Genomic DNA, 13,970 nt, shown 5'->3' with positions numbered 1-13,970 from the left:
TATGTGCTGAAATTGTAGGAGAGGATTTAAAATTAATGAATTGTTTTCAACATAGATGGGTCGCAAATAAATGTACTGATTTTAACAAAGTTTTTACAGTTGACATAGCTTTGCCTCAAATCTATTTGCATGCGTTGTATGGTGCACAATTAAAACGTGGTTTCTCATTTCACTGCCTGTGGAGCTTGAGTTAAAATATGTTCTTCGTCCCTTTGTAATAAATATTCTTAATTCAGACAGTTTTATGATCCTGTTGTGCAGTAAAATACATTGTACTCTTTTCTTGTTTGTGATGGTCCTGAGGAAGGAGAAGAATTCAACTACATCTTTACCACAACATTTCCTCTGGAGAGGTAAGGAATATAGATTTAAATGTGCATTTGTTTTCTCTTGTAGGACATAACACAGGATTATTTATTAGTAGTAAAGCAAAAGACAGTTTTCATGTGATGTGTTTGTTGTACCAGTGGGCCTTTTGATCCAATTGATGTATCAGTAGTATCATTTGATTCATACCAGAGCAACAGTACGATTTCTGTTTGAAAAGCTATACAACATGCTGTTCTGGGAAGTGAGCCAGGTCATTCTGTTGCTCTCTTCAAAGGCAGACTCAATGTCTGTATTCTTATTAAATATATGTTTAGGGATTTAAAGACTTTTTTGGCACTCCAATCACGCATGTCCTGATGACGAACTGCTTTTTAACTTTATATATGGAGATTTGTCATGATTCTCTCTTACCTGCAAAACGGAGCAGACCCTAAGAAAAGTTGCTTTTTGACTCATTTGCCTTGTGCTAGACCGTAGTTGGTTCTGCCTATTAACCAGAATAGGGCTCAGCTTGTATTGCTTATGCTAACTCACATTTGTTTCATCTTCAGTATTTTGAATTTGACTAACCATTTGTCTCTAATATTGATTGTTTAAATTTTAAATAAATCTTCATTGTTTGTATTTGAATCTTGTTCTGCGTGGACTTTTACTTGTGGATTTTTATGTGTGGGTTTCCATATGATTTAATGCCTTGGGTCCCCGTCCTATGGTACTCACATGGCCCGATCTATCTTCCGAGCCCTATTAAAGGGCAGACACAATACAGCTGGTTCCTCAAACAATTTTACTATCCAGATTTTCTAAACTGTACTATAAGGTCTTATAAATCTGGGTATGGGAATACCAGACCAATTGTGATCAGACGGAGCAGAATTCCTCATTGGAATTCTACCCTACCCGACTGGGGACCTAGTGCCAGCATATGAGACTGCTTAGATCATACATAAAGTGGAGTCCCTGATTTTCACCGATGTTCCTAATGTAATTGGTCTGACTGCTGGGTGGTGTTATCCATTAGTAAAGGGCACTCTGCTCCCCAATCCCCATTGTCACTTGCATCCAAGAGATCACTATAGTCCACAACATTTTAAACTAATGGAAAATTACGGGCTTGTCAATTTATAACCAATCCAGTCCACTAATTCTTACTAAAAACTCCCTTGCTCAGAGGTTGAGTCCTCTCTAATAGTAGCATTTCATCAGGGTGGGATAAGATGGCCCGTGATGAAGATTCTGTGGTTTGCCAATGTTTAACCTTTAGCAGCTACGTCTTAGAATGATCAACCCTCATTCATGAAACTTTTTACAAAAGGTGCAGGATTTCCCAAGAGATCTCCCCTTTTTGTCCTATGTCTGAGGATGCAGATAGCAGCAGTACAGATATCACCAGAATGGAACTAGTACCCCATAGTGCATACAGCAATGGCTGCAGCAGTTGCACCTGCTGGAAGTCCAACCATTACCAGCGGAGGTTCACCAACAGCTTCCACTATTGATGGTTCAATCTCTCTACTTTCTGCACCAGATAGTTCAACTGCAATAGCCGAACAGTGAATAACAATCTCTTCGAAGGACACTTTACTATGTTATTCAGTAAGGCCTTTAGCAAGTTCAGCAGCTACTGATTATTTCTCTTTTGGCTGTTGGGATGATGAGGTCAGGACAACAGATTGATCTTCCTCCCCACTCAGGAGCTTGAGTAGCATGCTATGCTTAGCTGGAGCTCGCAGCCTTCATCTTATGCACTTCTAGAATACCAGTGGCAACACTGACTAGCACTCTTTTCAATAGAGGGTACAAGCATAATGGTCATTATGAAACAGAAATACTTAACACTTCACTTGTTTAAAAATTCCACCACAAAAGATTATTTTCCTATTGTAGACTAGGTCTCCCAAGGCCCCTGACTATGGGAGGGTCAGTGTTTTCTGACCCCAGCACAGGCTGCTGTTTGCACAAGGAATTGAATTCAAATTTGTTTGGTATTAACACCATCCAGTAATTGCCAGGTGTGTAAAATACTGCACCTTTTAGTACATTTTGGCGAATTAAACCTGCAGGAATTTAACAGGGGAAAAATGGTACAGTATTTAAAAGGACATAGAAATTTTGGTATGGTTAGCATCACAATCCGCATATCACTCCCCCCCCCAAAAAAAAAAAACAAGACCTGCAGTTTTTCTATCTTTCTTGATAAATTCCAAACCCTAGGGACTCCATTTATATATTCTGTGATAAACAGCACCCACTCCTCTGACCCACCCATAATAAGGGCCTTGGTGGTAAAGGCCATACTCTAGTTGAAGACACACCGAGCCAAAAGTTAAGTCAAATTTGACAATCTCTAAATCACAGAATGGAAACCATGTTATTTAAGAGTAAAATGACAGAGGCCACAGCAAGTGGTTGATGGTCTAGAAGGATTTGCCTCCAGTGTCTTTATTACGTTTTTGCAAAGGTTGCGGATTACGTTTATTACTACTCCAATAATTCTCTCCCAGGAAAGCTGCCAAAAAGAAATACTATGTAAATTATTAGCCTTGCTATAAATACCAATCTACTAACTGACAGACATGAATCCTCCCAGGAACACAAATTCTGCACTAGCTGGACAGCAAGAGAGCAAGCCAAAGGTAGGCTCAAGTGGAGTAGCAACACTTCAATTCTACCACCTTTGATATGGTTCTTCATCACTGCTCTTGAGACTAAAAACAATGGACTGCCTAATCCTCTTTGCAGATACCTTGTTCTATCACTGCCACCTCTCTGATCCTTTTTACTAAAAGGATTAATTCTTCCACGATCCATCACGACCCTCCTCATCTTTAATATCTACCTAACCTCAATACCAAAGCTCATCTCTCTATGTAGCTGAACTGCTACAGTTATACCGATAACATAAATTATACTAAAAATTGAGTCTATCTGATCTTGATTCCTGAGCTACAGGTCAATGCCACCAAGCTATTGAATAGTGGATGCTAATGAATCACCACAAGATAAACATGTCAAAAGCTGAGACCACAGCCATTGTTAAATGGATCATCATTCATCTGTCCACCATCAAGCCAATGGATCTTAGCCCAAATCATAACCCATCATACCAAGTCAGGAAACCCAAAGTGATTATGAATACAAGCCTCTCCCGGGTTCCTCAAGTGAATCAAGCTGCTCGTGGATCCTCTAACATGATGAGATAACTCATCCGTTTTCCCTCAGATAGAACAAGTTGTTGCTCAAAATAGCATTCTCCTTACTAGATTCTGCCAATGTCACATACACATTGGCATCTTCTTCCATGTGGTTTTGGAAACTATAGAGAATGATGATTCGCATAAGAATGATTAGTGAGTCAACATTTGTTTACAAAACAGAGAGGATAGCATCATGCATTCATCTCGTTAAGGAAACACCTCACAGCAGTTTTAAAGTATAACCAAATGCTTCACATTTTTTGTACTTCTAGAATTGGAATGTCGGTCTCCCTTAACTCCTCTGTCTACCAACATTGCTCTTTGGTTTCTTGACATCTAATTACCTTAACTTAGGCATACTGTTAAAGGATGTTTCTGGCAGATGTAAAGTGTGGCATTTAAGAAATTATTGCCTCTGGATCTTGAGATAAAATCCAGAAAGCAGCTGTTCTTAGCCTTAATATTCAGAGTTGCATTTGACCAGCTCTTCATTCTCCACACAGGCTCCTTATGCCCCAATATTATCACTTTCAAGGAGTGTTCGTAGCTCATCATAACATTCACTGGTCTGTACTTCTCTTCCTTCAGCACATCTTCTGTACCTACCGCCAACCTAACACACTTCAATCTAGATTAGCTTCACTCTTGACTTTCCACTCCTTTAAAAACATTAGTGCACTGATGGAAGCTCCTATGTTCAAATGTTTACGATCCAACATTCAATTCCTGCTAGAATACAAATAATTTACAACCATTGTAATTTTCCAGAACACATTAAAAACTGTGTTCTTTCAACAAACATACATGACTCCTACATGAAAGGGTAGGTATCTGCATGTGTGACAGCACCTATTCTCACAATTTCCTGAACACCTCATGCTCATATGCAGCAATGTCTCTGAACCAAGTTTAGAGCATGTCCCCAAATCTCTGACTTCACTCAGGGCTTTCCATACAGGTCTAACTACAATCTGCATTAAGTTCAACCATGCACTCACAAAGTGAACCAAGGCACCCAATCAACACCTGTGTTGCCTCTTAGTTTGGTTGGGGATCTGAAACACTATAGAAATGCAATACAATAACAATACTCCTAATTTAGCAATATAAAAAATACTTCATGTGTCAATTTGAAGATCACCCTCTTTTGTACTCTTTATCTTAAATGAAGTGGCCTGGACTAATGCATTCTACCACAAAAATCTATATTAGTCAATTAATTATTTCATAATTACAGGGAGGTGCGACATCTACATGGATGTAGAATGTTGTCTTTCTGACATACATGGAGACAGCTTTGATCTTTTTGAAAATTCGATTTTGCTCAGTTAAATCACATTCTGAGTAGCAGGTAACATGAAAAACAGTCATACCCGCATCACATCTAGAATGAGTCAAAGTTTGCACACTGAGATGGACCACTAACATGTACAGCAGTGGAAACTGTTTTACCCTTGACCAGCCCCTTCATTAACTCCATCCTGTCATAGGTTCCACTTTACCCGAATGAAGTAACAAAATATTTCCGGATGCTGGGCTGAGGAAACGGTTGGCCATGAACACCAGGGAGGTCCTCAATTACCCACTCATCACCTCCATTTGAATCAATTTGCCAGGAATCAAAATTCTCTAGAAACAAAGAGAACAAAGGTTATTAAAGCAAGTCTTTCAACTTCCACACAACTGATGCATCAAAAACCATCTGTTAAATGGAGATAATTTTTGCTTGGGACTTTGGAAGAATGTATCTGTAGCTCATTAATGCACACATGTAGATGGTTCATGACAGTCACTTCCCACTTTTAAGCGGGCACAGAAATTTCACAAGGTAAGCGTCACAGGCTTGCTATGAGGTTTACATTCGGCTGTGACTTGGTTCATGATCTAAGACCTGCAGAATCTCTGGTGTTCACTGTTGCAAAATGTTTTGTGCACAACACTTCAGGTAAACCACAACATCGATCTGTCTTGAGTTTGTGGATGCCCAGTTTCTTACATGGAGTGTTGCTCAAAGGCCCATTGGTGCCTATAAAAGTGATGCACCATATATGCTCTTCGCAGCTTCACACTGCCACTTTGCAAAATGCTCCGGAACTTAATGATGGGCCTCACAAAGCCAAATCAGTCATTATCTTTAGGCCTTGAATCAATATCTGACCGAGGTGCTTACTAGAAAATATGACCAGGAAATGCCATAGAAGCCTAATGGATGGCACTTGTCTATCATGGTCTCTTTGGATTATAGTTTTGAGAATAAGTCAAACCACATCCAGACGTCCAAGTGCTAATCAACAGGGACCACAGTACCATACTGAAGCCTATCATGCAGTGATATGACTAAGTCTTTCAGTCATAGAACAGTGAGTAAAAAACAGGTAGCACCAAACTGCCACACATCCACCTGTTGGGAAAAGTGTCAGAATGTGGTATGTGGCAATTAGATTTCACTAATATATATTTGCCTCTTTTCCTTACAATCATAGATGCTCAGTGTCTGTCACAACCAGAAATAGCTATTGAGCAGGTTTCAATGAAGGAAATACAGCAAGTGAAACTGCTTAAACTATTTAAAACAAGCCATTAGGATAATGCTTCTTAAATAATCGCAGCAAATGGATAAACAGTTAGGAGTCGAATACAGAACTTTAAACAGGCTTAGGTTTCCCTTTGCAATGTTACAGAATTGATAATTAGAAACACTGCGTTCACAAGGACTTCATTCAACAAAGGAACTAAGCTATTTCCTCCAGAGCAGAACCACTGTATTTATCCATCCATAAGATTTACTTAGGTCACCCAAAAAGGTGAAGGACAATGTTCGTAGAACAGACCACATCACTCCTGGGACATTTGTTTTGTAGGAAGCTGATGGGTTCCCTGTGTGAACATATATCTATAATAATATGTAATGTTATGAGGTGAAACTGAAGGTTTTACCATTTTCATTTGTGTATCATTAGAGTAAAATATGAACCAGGAGTGTGATTTTGGCAGCAATTACCGTTTACAATATTATTAGCCACTTCAGCCTCATTTTGGAGTCCTGACCAAATGGAAAGAACCATCCTTAGCCATGTGTATGGTAGACTGGAGTCTTCGAAATGATGCAGTGGTGTTCCCATTAGAGGGTAACTGATATTTTAGACCTCAACCGTGTCATTATGTAAGTGCATTTGTGTGCAGATTAACATTAGATCCTTGAATAGGTTTACTTTCAAATGATTGTCCCTTGCAACAACAGTGATCTCCTCATGAATATACATAGGAATGTCTCATGCTGCAGGTATCAGAGGAGATGTGAATTTTGTTCCCCCCTACTACCAGGCTTCTGAAGGAGTTCCATAGTCCTGTCTGTTTGCACTACTAGGACTGTAGTCCACTGCATTAAGTTGCTATGCAAACAACTCCTTGTGGAGAAATACCCTCCCTGAATGAGTGCCCACTCAGTATTTAAAATTAGTAGAATAACCTGTCCAATTTATGCAATTCATCCATAAAAATCGAACAGAATAAAAAGGGTCGATAGGATTCCATAAAATGCAGTGACCTCATTTTTGCTGGCTTTGGGATTCTGCGCACTTTACCACTGCTAACCAGTGCTGAAGTGCATATGCTCTCTCCTTGAAAACATGGTGACATTGGCCAGGGCCTGTAAATTAAATGCTACTAGTGGGCTGCAGCACTGGTTGTGCCACTTACATAAGTAGCCCCCTAACCATGTCTCAGGCCTGCCATTGCAGGGACTGTGTGTGCAGTTCACTGCCACTTAGACTTGGCATTTAAAAGTACTTGCCAAGCCTTAAACTCCCTTTTTCTACATACAAGTCACTCCTAAGGTAGGCCCTAGGTAGCCCATAGAGAAGGACACACTTGCATACATCGGCATATTGAATGGGTCTTCCTGGGCTGGGAGGGTGGAGGGCCTGACACTTACATGTCAAAGGACAGTAGCCTGCCCTCACACAAAGGACTGCCACACCCCCTACTGGGCCCCTTGCAGACAGGATGGAACTGAAAGGGGACCTTGTGCACTTCTAAGCCACTCTGAAGTCTCCCCCACTTCAACGGCACATTTGGGTATTTAAGAAGGGTCTCTGACCCTACCAACTTAGACACTTCTTGACAAGACACTTCCTTTAGAAGAACCTGAACCAGAACCTGCAGCCTGCCAAGAAGAACTGCCTGGCTGCCCAAAGGACTCACCTGACTGCTTTTCTAACAAGGGCTGCTGCCTTGCTGTTGCCCTGCTGCCTTGCTGCTCTCTGGCTGTGTTGAGAAGTGTTCTCCAAGGGCTTGGATAGAGCTTGCCTCCTGTTCCCTGAAGTCTCAGGACCAAAAAGACTTCATTCCTGCAAGAAGAACTCCCTGTGCGGCGGAAATCGATGCAGAGCCTGTGTAGTGACCTGAAATTTGACCCACGGCCCACTGGATCGACACAAAGCCGAGCCGGAACGACTCAGTCCGACTTCCTGAGAGGAATTGACGCAGCGCCTGCCGTACATTAGAAATTTCCAAGCAACACCCACCGGATCGACGCAGCCCCTGTGACTTCGCCCTGCAAGAACCAGATTTCAACACATCGTCCCCGAGGCATCTGAAAACCCAGCAACCCGAAGAGGATCCGGGACTGAGCGCCGGAAATCGACACAAAGCCTTCCCTGCGAGAAAAATAAATGACGCACTGCTGTGTGCGGCCCGAGAAATCGACCACACCTCTGTTTTCCACGCATCTCCTCCTCTGCGGTTCCTTGCGGAGATTCTGTGTGCAAACCAGGTACTTTGTGCTTGCAAGAGACATATGTTGCTTTTAAGAGACTAAAGACACTTTATATAATTTTTACAGTGATATTTCAAAATATACTTATTGCATCTTAATCGTTTTGACCTTCATCTTATCAAATAAATATTATATATTTTTCTAAACCCTGTGTAGTGAATTTTTGTGGTGTTCCACTGTGTTATTGCATGATTTATTGCAGGAATACTTTACACATTGCCTTCTGTGTTAAGCCTGACTGCTCAGTGCCCAGCTACCAGAAGGTGGGCACAGGATAATTTGGATTTTGTGTGACTTACCCTGACTAGAGTGAGGGTCCTTGCTTGGACAGGGGGTAACCTGACTGCCAACCAGAGACCCCATTTCTAACACTCTGCTGTTCCGCACTTATGCCACATGATGGACAGGCCCATTCCAATGCAGTGGAAGTATGGTCCCATTTAACGGTAAACTGATTCAGGCGTAGAGTCCCGTATCTAATTTGCAAACAGAAAAGTGGGCTCTGTATCATCTAAAATCTAAAGAATTGTAATCATCCTTCAAAAATGAGGCTGCCAAGGAGCCTAGGGCTGATCTAGATAAAAGAGAGCTCAATATGTACAGCTTGTAGCTCCTTTTTTGGTCCTCTTTGGGGGTCACTAAGGGACCCCCCCCCCGGGGTCATCCCACAGCCTTTCACTCCCCATCCTTTGCAGGGTCTCCCTAACAGGTTTCTTCAATGGAAGATTCCATAACCCTGGAAGCCCAAGTATCTCCTCCAGCCCTTGACAGAAAGATTGCAACTCAGGGGTAGCCCAAACTATCTTCCAATACAAAATTGACCTAGCTGCAATACCCTCCAAGGTAGGCCTAAGCTCTATATCTAACCTTAAAAGAAGCAATGGAGTGCTGACCGGGAGATTCAATAGTTGCCTCAAGAATCTGTTCTCTAGGACCTCCAAGGATTGAGCAGCCTTAAGCCCCCAGAGCTCTGCACCATAGAGTAAGCTATCATGTGCTTGTTGTGAATAAAGTTAGAGTACCGGGGAAATGAGTGTAAAAAACAAACCGCAATAAGTTTGACCGCCACCCACAGAGATGTTCCAGTCTTAGTCTATGCCCTGCAATGGGTGCTGCCCAATTCATATGCTCATTAAGGGTGATGCCAAGATAATCAAAGTTTGTGACCCTTTCCAGGGGGGTCCCTTCCAAAGTGGGGTTGGGTCTCGTTGTACGACATGGGTTAAACTCCATGGATTTTGTGTTCGCTATATTCATTTCCAGGCCCCTCTGCTTACAGAGGCTACTAAAACCGTCTAAGATTTTCTGAATCCTTTGCAAACATTAGGGCAGGTACCTTCAAGTTAAGTAGTCTTGGGACATCACTCTCAACCATATTCAGATGGGCAACAAGATTGCGGACATACAACGTAAAAAGGGTTAGGGCAAGAATGCAGCCCTGACTTACACCTATTTTTACGGGGAAGGGGTTGGTCACTTCTTCCAATCTGTCACATCTGATTCTGGCATAATTATGTGCATGGAGCCTAAAAATAATTTCAAGGAGGTATGACGGGACTCCCATATCGGCTAACACTGGTGACAACGTGTGTTTGGGTACCAAACTGAAAGCTGAACGCAGGTCCATGAACACCATGTATAAGCATCCTCCCTCAATGGCAACAGTTTTCCAATATAGCAACTGTAGCCTGAACACCTGGTCTACAGTGGACATGCGTTTATGGAAGCCCACTTAAAGGGGGGGGGGGGGGGGTGCTTAAAACATAATTTGCCTCCATCCACTCCTGTAGTCTTTCCAAGATGACTAAAACTATTTTTGTGTAGTGTCAATGAGGCTGATAGGTCTATAATTTATTGGCAGGAGGGGGGGAGACTTTTTTTGTATATCGGTATAATTTCAGTCCCCACCCATGATGGAGGAATGAGCATCCTGTTGATGATGGCATTGAATAGTAAGACAAAATAGAGGCCTCAAATGTCGGGCTCATCCAAAAACAAGTCACCAGGGATCTTGTCAAATCCAGGTGCTATGTTGGCAACGATCTTCTTAATGCCCAGGGACAATTTCGGGCTAGTAATGGGTGGGCGTGCCACGTTACCACACACCTCCCTTGGAAAAGCCATGAAGGGACCCGGCACATCAGCAGATGGCTCACAGCCTCCTTCTGATGGTTGCACAGACCAGAGAAGTGCATGATCCAAGCCTTCGCTGCAATTTTATTCTCAACTCGGACTCTGCGTAGCTACTATACTCCAGAAGGCACACTGGTCACCTACTAACAGCCTTCCTGTAATCCTCTCGCCTAGCTTGAATCATTGTTCTATTCTGCGTCCTGACTGATGCAATTAAGGTGAGTTTGGCCTCAGTGCAATGGGGACTGAACCAGGACGGCGGCTTGTCTTAGCACCTGCAGGTTTAGATCCTTCAAAAAAAATAATTCTCTAGACCCTCAAAAAGAAGTTTATGGATTAGCTTTATCTTCAATTGGCAATTATCCTCCATATTCAGGTCTAAGTTGAGCAGGTCTCCCAAACTACTCTCAACCAATTTACATACCCACCCCACCTGTTCATTTGAGTGTGCCACTGTACTCCACTTAATCCTCCGTCGATTAGATGCTAGTTGGCACCTGCCATCAAAGAGATCAGGGAAACTGTCTAACCCTCTGGATAATGGGAGTTTCATGGCAAAAGCTAGCGCATTGTGGTCGCTGTTGTTTTTGGGCACAACTAGCATATCAACTTGGTATGACCAAAGTCTGCCCTCTACTAAGATATGATCTTTTAGACTAGTGCTTAGGGCTGTTAAAAGTGTGCTTCCCTTCCTTATTTGAGGGTGTTCCCTCATTACAAGCACGCATACCCTGGTTTATAACCAGGGCATTAATCTGTAGTGCCACTGGGGAACATTTCTTAACGGGTGGGATTGCCAGGTCCGGGCTGGACCAGGCCCTGTCTTCCTCCTGCGTGATGTAATTTAAGTTAGTATCTATGAGCTTGAACTGGCAAGTGAAGTCACCACCCACAATTTTATATGCTCCTTCCGTATACATGCTAAGTGAGCAAGACAAACCCCCACAGTTGCTGATGCGATTCTCCACTGGTCTTAAATAGACATTAAAGACATACAAGTCACGCTTCAGCATGCATTTAAACTTTACACATAGAATGTTTTCAGACTCAAATGGAATGACCTCCACTTTACACCCAAGTGCAGAGTTTACCCAGGTCATCAATCCCCTTGAGGGGATGCCCCTACCCCTTAGTACTGTATCCTTGCTATAACAAGCATAGCCTGCTCACTGCACCTTGGTGGTGAGCAAAGTCTCTTGAAAGAGGCGGAGATCAAACAGGTCTATAAAATGGCCCCAGTCTGCACAATCTACTTTCGATCCCAGTCCAGAAACCTTCCACAAAAGCAACTTAAGAGAGAATAGCGAATGATTTGCTCCCAACACCACCAATACCTTGTCCCCGATGGGTTCCCCATTTTCGATCAACAGTTGTAGATTAGGGAACTCCTTTATCCCATTATCATTACTAAAATCAGTAAAAGCAAGCCTACCAGAGGACTTAAGAGCCACATTTACTGACTCGCCAATGCCACAGTTGCTGGTACCTCCAGGGCCTTGGCTTGGCAGATTAACAGCTAAGGAGGAGTGGGATGGACTGTCTAGCTCTCTTTCTGCCATGACTCAAGGTTGGCCTGCAACTCAAGTTGGGTAAAATCAGCTCGGGCCCTTCTCTGGTGGACTGATGTTCACGGTTGGGCTTCCTTCCCTCCTCCCTCCCACCAATGCAAAGGACTGCAGACCCTATTGCTTGCTACTACTGAGTGGGGGATATACTCACTATCCTCTTTGTCATTAAGTCAATCAACCCATTCTAGCCCATCAAGGCGGTTTGAGGTGTCAACACTATACACCATGTTATTAGAATGGGGTCTAATGCCTGCAGTGGAAGTGGCAGGGGGGTAATAACGCATTGGCAAAGTGCAGGAATGCTTGAAGACAAAGCTAGGTTTATAAAAAAATAACCTAGGGGCGGGAGGGCAAGGTTTGATTCCCATTCTGGATTGCTCACGTGATCATAAAACAGACTATAAACCAGTTGCAGATCTCTAAAATTGATAATCACGAAATTCCCTGGGAGACCTGACCCCGGCCCAATCACCCCAACCTTCGGCCAAAGAGTATAGCGTTCGCCAATGAGAGGGGGAAATTCTTGTTGCAGACAAGCCAATTTAGTGATTTATTGACAAGTTCTGCTTGTGATTTTCTTTGTCACTCGGGCAGCGGGAGTACCCCAATCAGGACCGCCACGTAGGGGTACAAAGAAGGGAGTAAGGTAATCCCGGTTAGCTTGTGACCTCGGGAGGGCCTCCTTGCCCAAGGGCCCCTTAAATGTTTTCCTTTTGCTTCTGTATGACTCCCAAGTGGCTCTCTTTGCTGGGTTAGGCCCCTGAAAGCATAACGACTCTATACTGAAATGGGGAAACACGCGCGGTCACTGTCCAGGGCACAGCCCATGAGTGGGCAAGCCGTGATAAGAACCTCGATGGCGGAGTGATTAGTTGCACCCCTTGTCCTTCCAGGGGGACTGTTCCCTTTGCCTGCAGGGGCTGCGTGTTAAAGTTATTACTAAGCAGTTGTTCCAACGCAGAAAGCCGCACCATGACCGATGTTAATTCAGAGCGCAGGATATCCTTAACCTTTTAAACTAGTTCCTCCACAAGGTGGGTCATCCATGAGGGCTGTGCAAATGAGCCCCTTCCTGCCACAATGTTAGGCAGCTGTGCGCCCGTTTGGGGGGGCCAGATCAAGGTCCAGCTTGGTGCCAGACTCAATTAACTTATTCCAAGCTGTTCTCTTGGGCTTCTTAGCCGGTGCTAGTGTACAAAATTGGACCATATCTTGCACTTCTGGTGAAGGCAATGCAGTAGTTACTCTGCTTGAGTGGACCGGACCCTTTCTCCTCTCTAACGGCAGAATTAGGTGCTCCTATCGCCATTGCAGCATCAGAGGGACTAAATGGAGCTTGGGATGACTGATCTGGACCCGGGGATAATCTTCTCTCCCTTAGCTCAATCTCACTTGAGATCACCCACATGGCCCTTTGCAACAGCCAATCAATTGAGGTGGTTCTGGTAGGGGGAGACAGGGCCGAGGGCCTGGCGACACATTTGTGCCTGCCCATTAGGCCAATTCCATATGGGCACAATGAGCCTAAACAAATTTGAAGGCTTCAGGGGATTTAATCGCCCCAAGTCAAAATTCCTTCGGTTCTGGATAGGACTAGGCTCCCCTTTAGAGATTATTACCTATGTATGTTACCTATTAAGCGCAAAAAAAAAAATAAGGACCTCTAACAGGGCAGCACTTCCCAGCCCAGATCTAGTTCTTGGCCCGGGCACATCTCGTGCTACAGGACACCACCAGTGCTTTTCAGCACGTTCTCCCCTGGGCTCCCCCTTCAGCAGCAGCTGGAGGTCTGGGGGACGTAGTCCCACCCCAGACTGGCAAGCAAGATCAGGCAGCAGCAGGAAACCATCAACACACCTGTCCTGCGGGACACCACCAGCTCTTTTCAGCAGGTTCTCCCCAGGCCCCACCTTTAGCAGTTGTTTGAGGTCTGGGGGATGCAGTCCCACGCCAGACTAGCCAGGC

General features: G+C 43.6%; 1 protein-coding gene across 1 annotated transcript in view; it reads right to left on the bottom strand.

Annotated features, from left to right (window-relative positions):
* The window catches only part of LOC138301115 (F-box only protein 6-like), an 88,818-nt gene that overhangs the window by 59,300 nt on the left and 15,548 nt on the right, over window positions 1–13,970 (bottom strand). Inside the window, exon 3 of the mRNA XM_069241245.1 lies at window positions 5,030–5,156. Coding sequence (XP_069097346.1) covers window positions 5,030–5,156 — 127 coding nt within the window. The remainder of the gene's footprint in view (window positions 1–5,029; window positions 5,157–13,970) is intronic.

Source organism: Pleurodeles waltl, chromosome 6, assembly GCF_031143425.1.
Source record: "Pleurodeles waltl isolate 20211129_DDA chromosome 6, aPleWal1.hap1.20221129, whole genome shotgun sequence".
NCBI classification, from domain to species: Eukaryota; Metazoa; Chordata; class Amphibia; order Caudata; family Salamandridae; genus Pleurodeles; species Pleurodeles waltl.
This window is presented reverse-complemented; position numbering and strand designations above follow the sequence as displayed.